Source organism: Triturus cristatus, chromosome 12, assembly GCF_964204655.1.
Source record: "Triturus cristatus chromosome 12, aTriCri1.1, whole genome shotgun sequence".
Classification (NCBI taxonomy): domain Eukaryota; kingdom Metazoa; phylum Chordata; class Amphibia; order Caudata; family Salamandridae; genus Triturus; species Triturus cristatus.
Genome location: NC_140595.1, coordinates 608,527,254 through 608,539,787, shown reverse-complemented (window position 1 = coordinate 608,539,787; position 12,534 = coordinate 608,527,254). Strand labels below are relative to the sequence as shown.

The following is a 12,534-nucleotide window of genomic DNA, read 5'->3' as shown; positions in this document are numbered from 1 at the left end:
AAATGAAGGAAAGCGCCACAGATGGGTGTAGCATGAGAACACACTGAAAATACTCTTCGGTTGTGTGTACTGCAAAATAAAAAACCCACAGAAAAAGGCCAGCAAAACATGAAAAAGAGAGCAGAGCTAGATATGTGGTCCTACCTAAAGCACTCAGATAAATGTATCTGGTGTCAAGAAAATGTAGGCAAATTGAAATTCAGTTTTTGTTTATTTTTGCCATTTCTAGTTACGATTTAATTTAAGAAACTGCAGACTAAAGAATAACAGCTTTTATTCTGTACATGTTTTTTTCACTCTCCTTTCATTCCCATATTGCTAAATTAGAAGTGTTGCCAAGCTTTGAGATCCTTTTACATATGGTATAGAGTCTGTACCACCATGGAGCCAAACCTCTGACACGTCACTTCCTGTTTTCAGAGGGACAGCAGGAAAAGAACTGCAAAGTTCCAAGAAAAACCTGCATTTGTTTGCAGTCCTATGCAATAAGTAACAGCAGTGTCTTAACATGTTTTCAACATGTCATTTTCTTAGCTACACAAGTTTCTCTTGCCAACCTCCCCCCTACATACATGCCATAGCAGGGGATTTAGAAGAAACAGGGAACATTGCATCTCTGCATTAAAGTGCATTGAAATGGAGGGCATTTTATGTGGGTGAAAGCAAAACTAAAGCCATCTTTGTCTTAAACAATCGAGTGCCACATTAGCTTGTATGCCCATGTCATTGTTATAAGAGTGGCTTTCTGCCAGCCCTATATTTTGCACCTATAGCACTAACAACGTTTTTATCATTATATGTATGGGCTTAGAACTCTAAGAATGCTTAGTGCCAATGGCTGAGTGTCAGAAAGCTTTATTTAATCACTTAATTAAGCTGTGTTTTCAACAGGCCTTGCTGGGAAGTGCTCTGGCTTAGATGCAAATGCAGATACCTTACTGCAGGTGAACACAACTACAGCAGCAAGTACAGATGCAGTACAATTGGCTGCATGTCAGAAATGCTACAAATGCAATTAACCCTACAACTTCACTAACCTTTTGAAGATATGTGCTTGTCGGGACCAGACCAGTGGGAACTCTTGTAACGTTGCTGCTCTAAACATTGGGGTGAGGCTTCCATAAGTGGAAGAGGAAACCAGGATTTACTATGATCAACATTTGTAACTGCACTATTTGCCTTCTCTAGGTAATAGATCTGATTGTTTCTGGATATTAATTTCCTGCCGAGAGTAACATTTACAGCGAGTGACTTGTCACTAGAAATCTAAAACTCTGCTGGAATACTTGCTTGGGGAGGCCTACTATTTGATCCAATACGGCTCACAGGAAAGTGAGAACGTTGGCCAACATGTTTTGTGCCATTTAAAGTCCCTGTGAATCAGGACCATGTAACCTAATCTGGGTCGGATTTTAGATATCATAAGGTATGCCCTACACTTTGAGAGTGACTTTTGTGATTGGGTATTGTTGTCAAATATCACTACTATAACCCCAATTATTGGTAGATTAGGTTACATGGCCCTGACAAAGTGTCCAGGTCCACAGGGGCGTTAAACACCACATAACATGTTGACCAATGTTCTCACTTTCCTGTGAGCTACACCGGATCATTTTCTCCAACACAACCACCCTTTGTTTTTATTTATAACAAGCGGTCCCGCATATTAAGAATTGTTTAGGGTCTCTCTTAGTTGTTTTTATAACACTCTTACACCAATCTGCACGCACTGTACCTCCACTAACACTTCATCACAGCATCTTATTTTAAAAGACCTCCAGCATAGAGCCCCCTCGAGGGGCCCGTTGGACATTGCAGAACTTGCCCATCGAGGAGTTGCCAGATGATGAAGCATGACACCCATCTGGGTGTGTAAGGGCTCCTGCTTCTGAGCAATCAGATCCCCCAGAGCTGCTTGCTCAGACCCCTCCTGACCTACTGCTCTTTATGTTTCCCATTTCTCATTCTTTTAGGAACTGCATACTCTACTTGTATACATGTACATTTAGGGAGCTTGTATGCTTGACCTACAAACGCTCTCAGTCCCCCTATCATTGTGTTCTGACTATGAAAAACTTTTAAGCAGTACCTCTACATGTAGTAAGATGGCGCTCTGCAGTGCCACACTGACACCATAATGCTCTGCAAATGACATGTGGAGCCAAAAATATGCACCAATCATAGGGATTGACGGCAGCTGCTTTCGAGGCTGTCCGTTCCCCCAGATGCAGCACCCTAACGGCAAATTGACGTCAACTGGTGTGCAGATTTCTAGACTTTGATCTTTTTAATAGACACAGACCAACTCACAGAATGGGGGGGTGGGAGGATCGGTGAGGAATCTGAGGTTAGATAGAGTCTCTATCAGAAAGAGCATTACCGCAGGTAAGTAACTTATTTTTTTGATAAAGACTTCTAAATGCGTATTCCTCAACTTTTGAATAGATACCAAAACATGCAAGGGACATCATGTGTGACCAAGCAGGCAAAATGCTCCTCTTGGAGCACCTGGTAGCCAAGACAGAGTTGCTTCATTAACATATGGAGGAACTCCCAGTGCCAAGGCAGTCACAGCAACCTTGGTTCTGGTTGAATGAGCCCTTAACCCTTCTGCGGCCTGCTCCTTGGGCAATGTCTAACAGATATTAATACAGAGCATAATCCAATGAGTGATGGTCCATTTCTGCACAGCATTGCCCTTATTAGTTCGTGCAAATCTCACAAAGACCTGATCGTCCCCTCAATGTTCTCTGGTACAAACAATGTGAAAGCTCAGTGCCCTTTTGGAATCTAGGTGATGGAATCTTTCCTCCTCCTTAGAGGGGTGAAAGCGGAGCATAGACCACCAGTGATGGTTTGACCGACATCACTACTTTTGGAAGGGAAGATGTCTGAGTCACAGAACTAGACTGTCTTGAAAGAAGGTAGTATACGGCAGGTTGACAAAAATAGCGTGGAGCTCGCTCACTCGTCTTGACGCTGTTATGGCAACTAGGAACACAGTCTTGAGGGTCAGAAGCCCCAAAACAGCTGTGCATTGGCTCAAAGAAACTGCATATCAAATATGTGAGGATGAGGTTAAGATCCCACTGCTGCAAAACAAATGCTGGAGTCTTTTCAAGCAATGCATCACAACAGGCGATTTAATAATCGGGGTTGGTCTGGCAACCTTAAGAAGCCCAAAAAAGTTGAAAGGTACCCTTTAACCATGCCCAAAGCCAATCCTTGCTGAGCAAGGGAGAGAACAAACAACAAAACATCAGACAACTTAGCCTGGAGGAGGGTCTATCTGTTGTGTGCCACACCAAACCACAAATCTGTCCCAACAACAGACGTATACAGTTTTACTTGTGGAATGCCTGGCTGCCAATTTGACAGCAATCACCTTCTGTCATTCCTGATCTTCAGAAATCGTAGCAAGAGGGATATCAGCGGGAAGGCACAGAGAAGTCCAGAGTCTCATGGTAGGTGGAATGCATCGCAGAGAGATGCCTTGGGTACTCATATGTGTTGTCAGTGGACTGACTGGTGCGCTGTACTTGTTGGGCTCAAAAAGAGCTGGAAACCCTGTTAAGGCTAAAGTAATTGTACGTATGGGGTACCCCTGCCAGAGTCCCGGAAGGATCGAAAGGGCTGATGTGGTTGGCATGGCAGAATAGACAATCCAAAAGAGCGTGCTGTGGCTCTGATTTCTTTGAAGCGATTTAGAGCGGAGTCTACTTTATCCCTAACAGGGCAAGTCCCATCAAAGAGCATGTCCATAAGGGACACCTGGACATCTCCCAAAAAACCTAATAATTTTAGCCAGGCATGGCAACGGATAGCAATGCTAGTGCCAAAAGATTGCCCCATTGAATCTGTGGTATCCAGGACACAATGGATGGTAAATTTAGCGGCATCACAGCCATCATCTTGTATGCAGTGCTTAATTTGAGCTGGTGCTTTCCGGTGCTCGGCACCAGCACCTAATTGTTAACACCAAACTTAGGGCAGTCTGCCACAAGGTGGCGCTGCTCATGTAATTTAGAGATGAGCAGTATAACAGTTGTTTAAGGAAACAATATACATTAAAACATTGCTAATATCTGCCTTCTCAGCCATTCCTTGAGCTGTGGGGACCTGGAATAATGTGAACATGCGAGAGAGAAGGTATGTAGTTGTTTTGGCAGCAAAGACAAGGGTGATGGGTGGTGCAAGCTGCAGTGGTCTCCTGGGTAGAGCCCCGGCACCTAATATTTTACAAATTAAGCACTGCTTGTATGGCCTGCGTCAATACAGGATGAATGTCTCCCATGACACCTGGGAGGACTTGAGCGACACAATCCCATAAATGGGAGAAGAGCAGCCCAAAAGGAAACTGGGACTGACCAACCGGAGAGCCAAACTTGTGGAAGAAAATACCCTCGTCCCATAGTTCTCTGCTCTTTTAGATTCCTATCTGGGGGGAGTAGTCAGGAAGGCATTCATGTTTGTCCGGCTGGTAGAGGCTTGCACCAACAAGCTCTCAGGGCAGGGGTGGCGAGCTAAAAAAGCGGGGTTGCTGGGGATGGGGCCGCACAATTTGGTGATTCACAAAGGGACCAGTGCAGAGTTTGGCCCAGGAACCTAAGAGGGTGTCTGTAAGGGCCTCATTAAGACAACAGCGACTCAATATTGGTTCACCCTGGCTGGTGGACTTTGGTCAGTGCATTGGTTTTAACCTCCAACGTAGGGAGGATAAGTTCAAGAACTTTGGCTACCCTGTGTGTGACCATCAAAAAGGAGGCACTTTCCTCAGTTGTATAGCCTGGGACTAGGCTGGTGTCAAGGCCACTTAAATCTGGAGGTCCTCATATCAGTTTTCTTCAAGTTAGGTTTGCATCAATTCATCCCCCTCATCATACTCCGTGTCAGAATCCGGCCAAAACAAGAAATGAAGTATATGAGACCTGGATGCTCCTCAAATCCTGGCTTCATAGAATTCGGAACGTGGGCTAATGTTCCATGAACTGGTGTGGACTGTGGGGTCAGAGGTGGAGTAAGCAAAGCACTGGTAGACGTCCAGTGGTGGTAACAAAGGGTCCAATTGGTGCCAATGGCGAACTCGTTGACGGTATCCCAGATGGAGTGCCTTTGTGGCTCCGTGAGGCTGCAGGCGCACCAAAGGGAGTCAGAATGGATGCAAACAGTTGCAACATGGTCTCATGGAACTCCTGGACCTGCCTCAGTGTCCCAGATGGCCCTGGAAATTGGGGTTGTGCCAGGACAAGTTGCAAGTTTAGCTCCAATGTTGATCGACTCCGGGAACAAGATTGAGAGGCATGGCAACGCCCTCCCTCCTACTCAGGTGTACAAGAGTGGCGGAAAGGGACGAGTCCCGCTTGGATTTCTTTTTTTCTTGGACTTGGCGGAGGATTTGGAGCACTATGACGATTGACCTTGCGACTGACTTCTGTACCAGGAGCGGGATCAGGACCGACTTTTGGACTTGGATCGGTCCCGTATGGGGTCTTCCGATGCTTAGCAACATATAGCTTTGCCTCGCAATCCTGAATGGCATTTGGATTCATCGATGCGCAGTCACTACAGGGCGTAGAGCTGTGGCTTGACCTCAGGCAAACCTAATGTGAATCTGTCACAGACATTTGCTTGTAACAGTCCTTAAAGGTTTAAAACCTGTCTGAAAGAGACAAGCAGTAGCTCCGGATCTGTGTCTGGTGGCGCAGAAAGAAAGGAACTGAGGTCAGTGCGCAGGAGTGGCATCTATATTGACTCTGCATCTCAATTCCAGGTTGGATCTGCACAGCGCCAGCTGAGAGCATGCAGAGATACTGCTCAAAAGTTTCTGGATTCAGTATGACGCCTGGGGAAGTATTCAAAAGGTGAAGAATCTACGGTTAGATGTCTCTTACACTTCACTTAGGAGACCTGATCTACATGTATGGGCTCTAGACTGCTTCCATTCCCCTGAAAAGGTGATTTGGTCTAGTAAGTTTAGATATGCTGCTACTTTGGGCTAACAGTATCTAGGTTATGAATGGTCCCATTGCTTAACCCCTTCAGTGCCACGCCCTTTCCCCCTCCTGTGCCGGGCGTTGCACTAGTGGGTGGGGTTCATGACGAGATAGTCTCGTCATGGGCACAGCGCAACCGTGCTCCATGACGAGACTATCTCGTCATGGGCACTGAAGAGGTTAATGATAAAGATCTGCTAAAACAGACAGAACTGAATGTCACTCTGAGAAATTCAAAGTCATTAAGACACATTGACTAAAGCATTTCCACCCATCAGTTTTCAGCTGTCTAAGGACATCTAAAGAATGTTAGAGGTAGATTTAGGGTTTTCTCCTTACAGGGAGAAGGCAACAAAAAACTGACGAATTTGTTAGAACAGAGCAGGAACTGAAAGGTTTAAACGCTTTCTACATGAACGCATTTAACCTAAACAACCTGGACAAAACAATAACACCAACCCACAGCTTTCACTTTCAGAAATAGATTTCAGCAAGTATTTTATTTAATTCTTCTCCAGCAGTTGTTTCCCACCTTCTTGTCCTAAGGGATAATGCAGTGGCTGGAACGTACACCATTTGTTTCAACAGTCTCAGAAAACCAAGGTAACGCTGGACATAAGGAGATTGTGCAGTGGAATCATAGCAACTAGCTCATCTTTAGAACTCTGCCTGTGACTGCAGTGGAGGCCGCCAATGGACAAAGCCACAGCGGTGTGATTGGCAATGATGCATGCTTCTTGTGGGGCTTCTCAAGCATGTTTGTGATGCGTTTGCTGGTGGAATGTATTGTTTTAGACAACACCAGAGATTTGCCAATGACTACTGGCTCAGACAACTGCCCTGATGCTTCTGAATAAGAGGATAAGGCAGCTGGGATGAAATATGTGCTTACAAATCCATAGAGTACATCATCTTGCTGGTACATATTTCCAGCGTCCAGTGAGGAGTGGAATTTACTTGTCTTTAACGCTCCATTTTCCTAACTACTAGGGCATTTCCCAATATTTTTAGATTAATTTCAGTTCAAAGAAATGACCCGCTTTACTCAACTTGGCTACGCAGCCACCAGAATGCCGAAGTCCAACAATTAATGCCTAAACTTTCTCTTTCTCACATGAATTATCGTACATTTTCACTCTCTTTTACAGGCTTTGTGCAGCGTAAACAATTAAAAAAGTTGTTAACAAGTATATTGTTCTAAAATCACACCATCGGGAAGACACTAGCACCTTCTTAGCCGCGTGGACTGACATCTGACACATTTTTGGACTACTCTGGAATAATACTCCAGTTTTAACTAATATCAACTAGACAGAGACTTAAAAGAAGGCTGTACCACCTAGATAACTCACACACAAACAACAGAAAGCAGTTCAGCTGTTAACGCTACTTGGTAATATCTGGACCCATCGCTGAGATGTTCTGTGTAGGTGGTGGTAGGATTTTTCTATTGAGGTCACATATTTGTCAGTCTTTTTGGTTCCCTCAATGGTAACGAGTTGGCACTTAATTTTACATTCCATGAATGAATAGGTTCTTGAGGGATCCCGTTTAATGATATCGCAGTCCCGAAGCCTCCTAGTTCTCCTTTGGTTTTTCCAAAGTGAGGAAATTGTCCACCATGCCAGGCTGTATCTCCGACTCGCTCAAGTGCTTCCTTTCCCGGCTGTGATCCGCTTTCATCCTGGTCCAAGAAGGGGATCGCATGTACCCTCCGCGAGGTAGTGGTGGGTGGTGCAGGCCTGCCAACAAATTGAAAAGAATTTGCATTTAATGCCTCCATTCCAACACATTTCAGACCGTAAGTAACATGAAATAATCACAGAAAGAAGCTTTGGTCTAGTAGTCACAATAGCTTGTGAAAGGGTCTCAACATATCAACTTAACTCGCATGTGATTAATTTAACCCTGGTTCTGCCGGCTTGTCATAAGCAAGGTTTGTGGAAAATCTTAAGTAATCCCTTTCTGCTAGCTCGCCTTTTAGTATTATTGGTAGGAAATGAGTGTTTGACAGCTTTGTCTGTTCATTTTATAATTTACTTTGTATTCTGCTTTCATGCAACCAACTGGGCACTGTAACACTCTACTGGATACCTAGAGGCAAACAGTATAATATGTAGGTGGTGACCATAAAAAGTGCCCTATTTCCAAATGACAATTGTGTAGGAGTGTAGAATGCTTGTCGACCACTTTGTTGCTCTTTGTCTCAAGTGCAATAAACTGGTTTGAGCAAACCACATTTTGATTGTTTTTTTCCTTCTAAAATACTAGTGATGTATTTGGAGACTAAGGTATTCCTAAGTTGTGAACCTTCCATCCTGATCGATTCTGGTAATATCTGTACGGAGTAAAGATCATCTGAGATAGACCAGACCTAAAAACCTCTGTTTGTTAGAGGGTGTAGTGCAAAGCACCAGTGACAGATCATACATTCTATGGGTCTCTGATGGAAGGTGAAGTGTAATCCCAAGGTCTGTAGATAGCTGGGCTTCTGTGGGGGAGCTGTTTCTAGATTGTTTGGGTCTCCTGTTGTGGTGTAGTGGGAGCCATTGTTTGTACGTAGCCTGAGTCTGTGGTTATGATTCCCACGTGTTAGATTACTGGAAATTTGGTGATATTGCCGATTGTTTTGTATAGCCCAGAGGAATTAATATTGAAGGGAGGCACTACTGGTACATTTATTTCTGTTAATGTTTGTTGAGATCTGTGATGCACTATTAGAAGAGATTCTTGGATATAAAGATATAAGAGACCTCAGGATGACAGCCTTAGGAACTCAAGAGAGTGAGACCCCTCCTCCAGCTAACACTAACACGCACGCTGTGCTATACCCTTGCTTAGTCAAGACGACAAAGGGATCAGTGGTAGACTCATGCACAAACTGCTTCATTGGAAGGTTGCTCCTTGCCACTAAATGCAGAGCAAGCAGTCTGAGCAGTTGGTACCGGAGACCCGGCACTATGATCTGCGACCTTCAAAACGCTCCTCTTAACCTCACCTGGTAAAGATTCGGTCTCGTCATCGGAGTCAGCAAAGACTTCGGCCAGCTCTTGGTCAGACATGTCAGTGAGCTCCGTCAAGTCAAGTAGATCAAAGTGCACCTCCAATGAAGAAACACTGCTGAGAGGTTCTACACATAGGGAAGGGCAAAGAAGAGATAAACAAAGATATTAGAAGTAGATAACGATTTTGGAGCCTACAGTGCCCTATTCAACTCTACTTCAGATTTTAGACTGTTGCATAACGAATGTCTGCTGATAAATAGAGCACTTTCAACATTATGGAGGTGTAACCGAATATAACATCCCAAAGTGACTAAGTGCTAGAAAGTATTTTGACCCGCATTTCAATTTGTTCTTCATTGTTTTGATTTCCCTCTTAGAATCTTCGGGTTGACAAACCCTCACGATCATTTTGATATCCCATTACCTGACCTCCCGGTAAGGGAATCTCGATCTTTTTGAGCACCTCACATGGCCTTGCTCACTCAATACGCCGAGCGCACCTGTACGTCTCACAATTCCGACACACTTTTAAATAAAACACCAATATTATGCAACGGTTGGCATTCACGTACGATTCCTACGCTTTTACCTTGATCGAGCGCGTATGAGCACTTCTGACACCTTGAACTAGCCACACTCCACAATATTGCCACAATGCCCATGACTACTGCCTCCATTATTTCTAATGACATCACAAGATTATTAATAATTAATACTTGCATGATACTGCATTTTCCAAATCACCTTGATCTTAAACGAAGGACACGTCCGACCCGCGGCCCGCCCTTATCACCGCCTCACTGTTCTTGACGCCACCTCTAAATAATGTGACTAAAGTAAACTTCTCTTCCTTCCTTTCATACCTGACCGGACCGCCTTGACGCTGAACTCCAATTAATTCTGTAATTATATACTGTTTTTCTACCATCTGGCATCTGATTTAACCCATAATCGTATCGTTGATTCCTTGTGATTAACTGTATCATGTTCATTCTTGTTTACATATCCTGTTTTTGACGTCTCTTGACCGTGTCATTGCTTTACCATCACGAATTGTACCTTAACTATTAACTCTCCTGACTACCCGGCTTCTTGTATGACATGCTCTCCCCTCGTTTGTGATCTTGAATGTTCGCTTGAATCTGTAAAATTGAAATAATGCCTTCGTCACCATGATGGTGTTACAAACATGCATGTTACGAACGGGTCTCTGTCCCGCTCCTGTCCTGGACACATACGCTGTCAAAATTATTGCAATTATGAAATCTTTACAAACATGTACATCGTCAATTGCCATTGGCTCTGAATGTCTTTTTGCATACGCGCGCCATCGTTACTTGTTGTTTCTCAAACATCTCGTAATTTATTCACCTTCCTCTATCATATTTGTCATTCTGTTTGTATTTGACTGAACGTAAACAATCATGCAAATGTCTTAATTGTATGTAATGTTCCTCCGCTAATGCCAACCTACCCTCTTCCTACTTTCTATTTATCTCTCTCCCTCACCATCTAAATGATCCTAATACCGTTATCACATCCCCCCTCTTTCCACACCACCTAACCGCTCCTTGCATGACCACCCCAATCACTAATGTTGACCCCCACATAATATCTATCCTCCATTGACCCACACATATACTTCTCCTTGCAACTACACCTTAATTTTCGGGAACAACCCTTGCCCTTCTCTCATATTGTAACTCTGTTCTCTTCCCTCCTTCCTTTCTTTTCACGGGTCTCCTTCAACAACTTGTTCACTTCCTCACCCCTCCTCCTCTATTCCCACCTAACACACCCTCATATACTAACTATATGATCCACTGGACTGGGTGCTATGAACTCTTATGGCAATTTTATCCCTGCTCAGCCCTGAAGAAGCCCTAGGCCTGATGGCCGGTTAGAGGGCGAAACACGTGTTGGCTGTGCCATCCTTGTTCTTTTCTGACAAACAAATAAAAGCACAAACTTCTCACCAGTATCACTTGATATACTTGCATCAATTGGATATTTTATCATAATCAACCAAAAAAATCCAAACTCTTGCCCGGACACACTAAACTCATCCTAGAAAGTATTGGGGGTTGCAGTTCTGCCTCCTTTAAGACAATTGCGGAAAGTTTGTTCAGTGAGGTAATATTTAGAGAGAAAAAGTGTTTGGAAGAAGTCACCAGTAAGGGGAAAACATTACCTGTTGAAGTTATCTGCAGGAAAAACACATTGTCTTAAGCCATCTTTAAAAAGGCACAACTTATTGGCCCAGATTTATCATGATTTGCATTGGGGTTGCATCACTTCTGTGCCACAGCCTGATATGCAAATCCTTTTTGGCATTTACTAAGCCACACACAGTCACTTTCAGTGGTTCAGTAAATATAAAGTAAAGCAGTGCTGCCTTGCATTACTTTCTGTCAGGTGGGCGTTACAGGGTGGAGCATGGGCATTCCTATGCATCCACCCATCTATTTTGATGCAAATCTAGATTTACAAAAATGGTGTGCCTCCCTGACAGAGGTGTAAGGATGACAGATATATTTATTTGTCTTTGTTACTTTCTCAATGTGTCCTGCATTCAGCAACACAAATTGAAAGAGGAATATAGCTGTAAGGATGATTTTGTGCAGGAAGGTGAACCTTATGAATAGGTGTGAATTACTTTTATAGTACTAGTCGTTTACTTCTGGAGTAATCCTGGCTTACTCCTGGAATTCAGTAGTAAGCTAGTAGTACTACTACTAGAGTAAGTCAAAGCAAATGTTTGTTACTCTTTACATTGTTTATGAAGTCACATTGCTTGAGGAGGTGATCAAGAGTTCGAGCCCCATTACAGACTACTGAGTTTTGAAGCCTGGTTTGGAGAAAATGATGGTGAAAGGCTAGTAATTAATTTTTAGAATATAGTCACCCCAGAAGAAAACTTTAATTCTCCCTTTGGAATCAATTTGAAAAATATTTGCTGTGTTTATACATTTTTAGTAGATTGGTATGTGTGGTTCTTTCTTTTCCTGACATTTAGTGTTTTGTTATCCATTTGAAGTAGCTTTGTGGTCACTAGTAAGATGTGCGAGTTTGTAAGCCTGTCCGAAGGAGTTCTTAAAAGTCAAAGGGGAAAATGGTTAGCAGTATTACTACATCTATCAAAGCCAAATATTAATTATGCATTCTAGCAGGATCCCTGACCCCTAGTCAAAACTGTAAAAGCAGGTAGAAGAAATGCACCGCAGTAGCAAAAATAGGACTCATATTTTCTGGTAACTCTACTGAGATTTAGTAGGCTTGGATAACCCAAAAGGAGGATCATACTTGAGAGAAGTCTCACAGCCTAGACGGAGTTGATCTTCCAAGTAGGCTAGGGTACGGGTAATGGAAGTAACCATGCATCCTAGTAGGGACAGTGGTAGGAGCCGCAAACCATAGTGAAGATACACTGTTGCCGACTGTAGCAGGAGTTGCAAAGCCTGGCACTAGTCAGAAGCTATAGTATGAGCTACAAAACCCTGTAGGGGCTTCTAAGCCCTCTAGGCTCCGAAACCTTA

At 43.5% G+C, this 12,534-nt stretch overlaps 1 protein-coding gene and 1 long non-coding RNA gene across 3 annotated transcripts in view; one reads left to right on the top strand and one right to left on the bottom strand.

Moving 5' to 3' along the window:
- LOC146776378 (uncharacterized) overlaps positions 1-12,534 on the top strand; it is a 129,280-nt gene that overhangs the window by 35,699 nt on the left and 81,047 nt on the right. The gene's annotated exons all lie outside the window — the stretch shown is intronic.
- The window catches only part of DBNDD1 (dysbindin domain containing 1), a 249,968-nt gene continuing 243,908 nt past the window's right edge, over positions 6,475-12,534 (bottom strand). Inside the window, exons 3-4 of the mRNA XM_085639644.1 lie at positions 8,992-9,123; positions 6,475-7,735 (exon numbers count right to left, since the gene is read on the bottom strand). Coding sequence (XP_085495770.1) covers positions 7,572-7,735; positions 8,992-9,123 — 296 coding nt within the window. The 3' untranslated portion in view covers positions 6,475-7,571. The remainder of the gene's footprint in view (positions 7,736-8,991; positions 9,124-12,534) is intronic.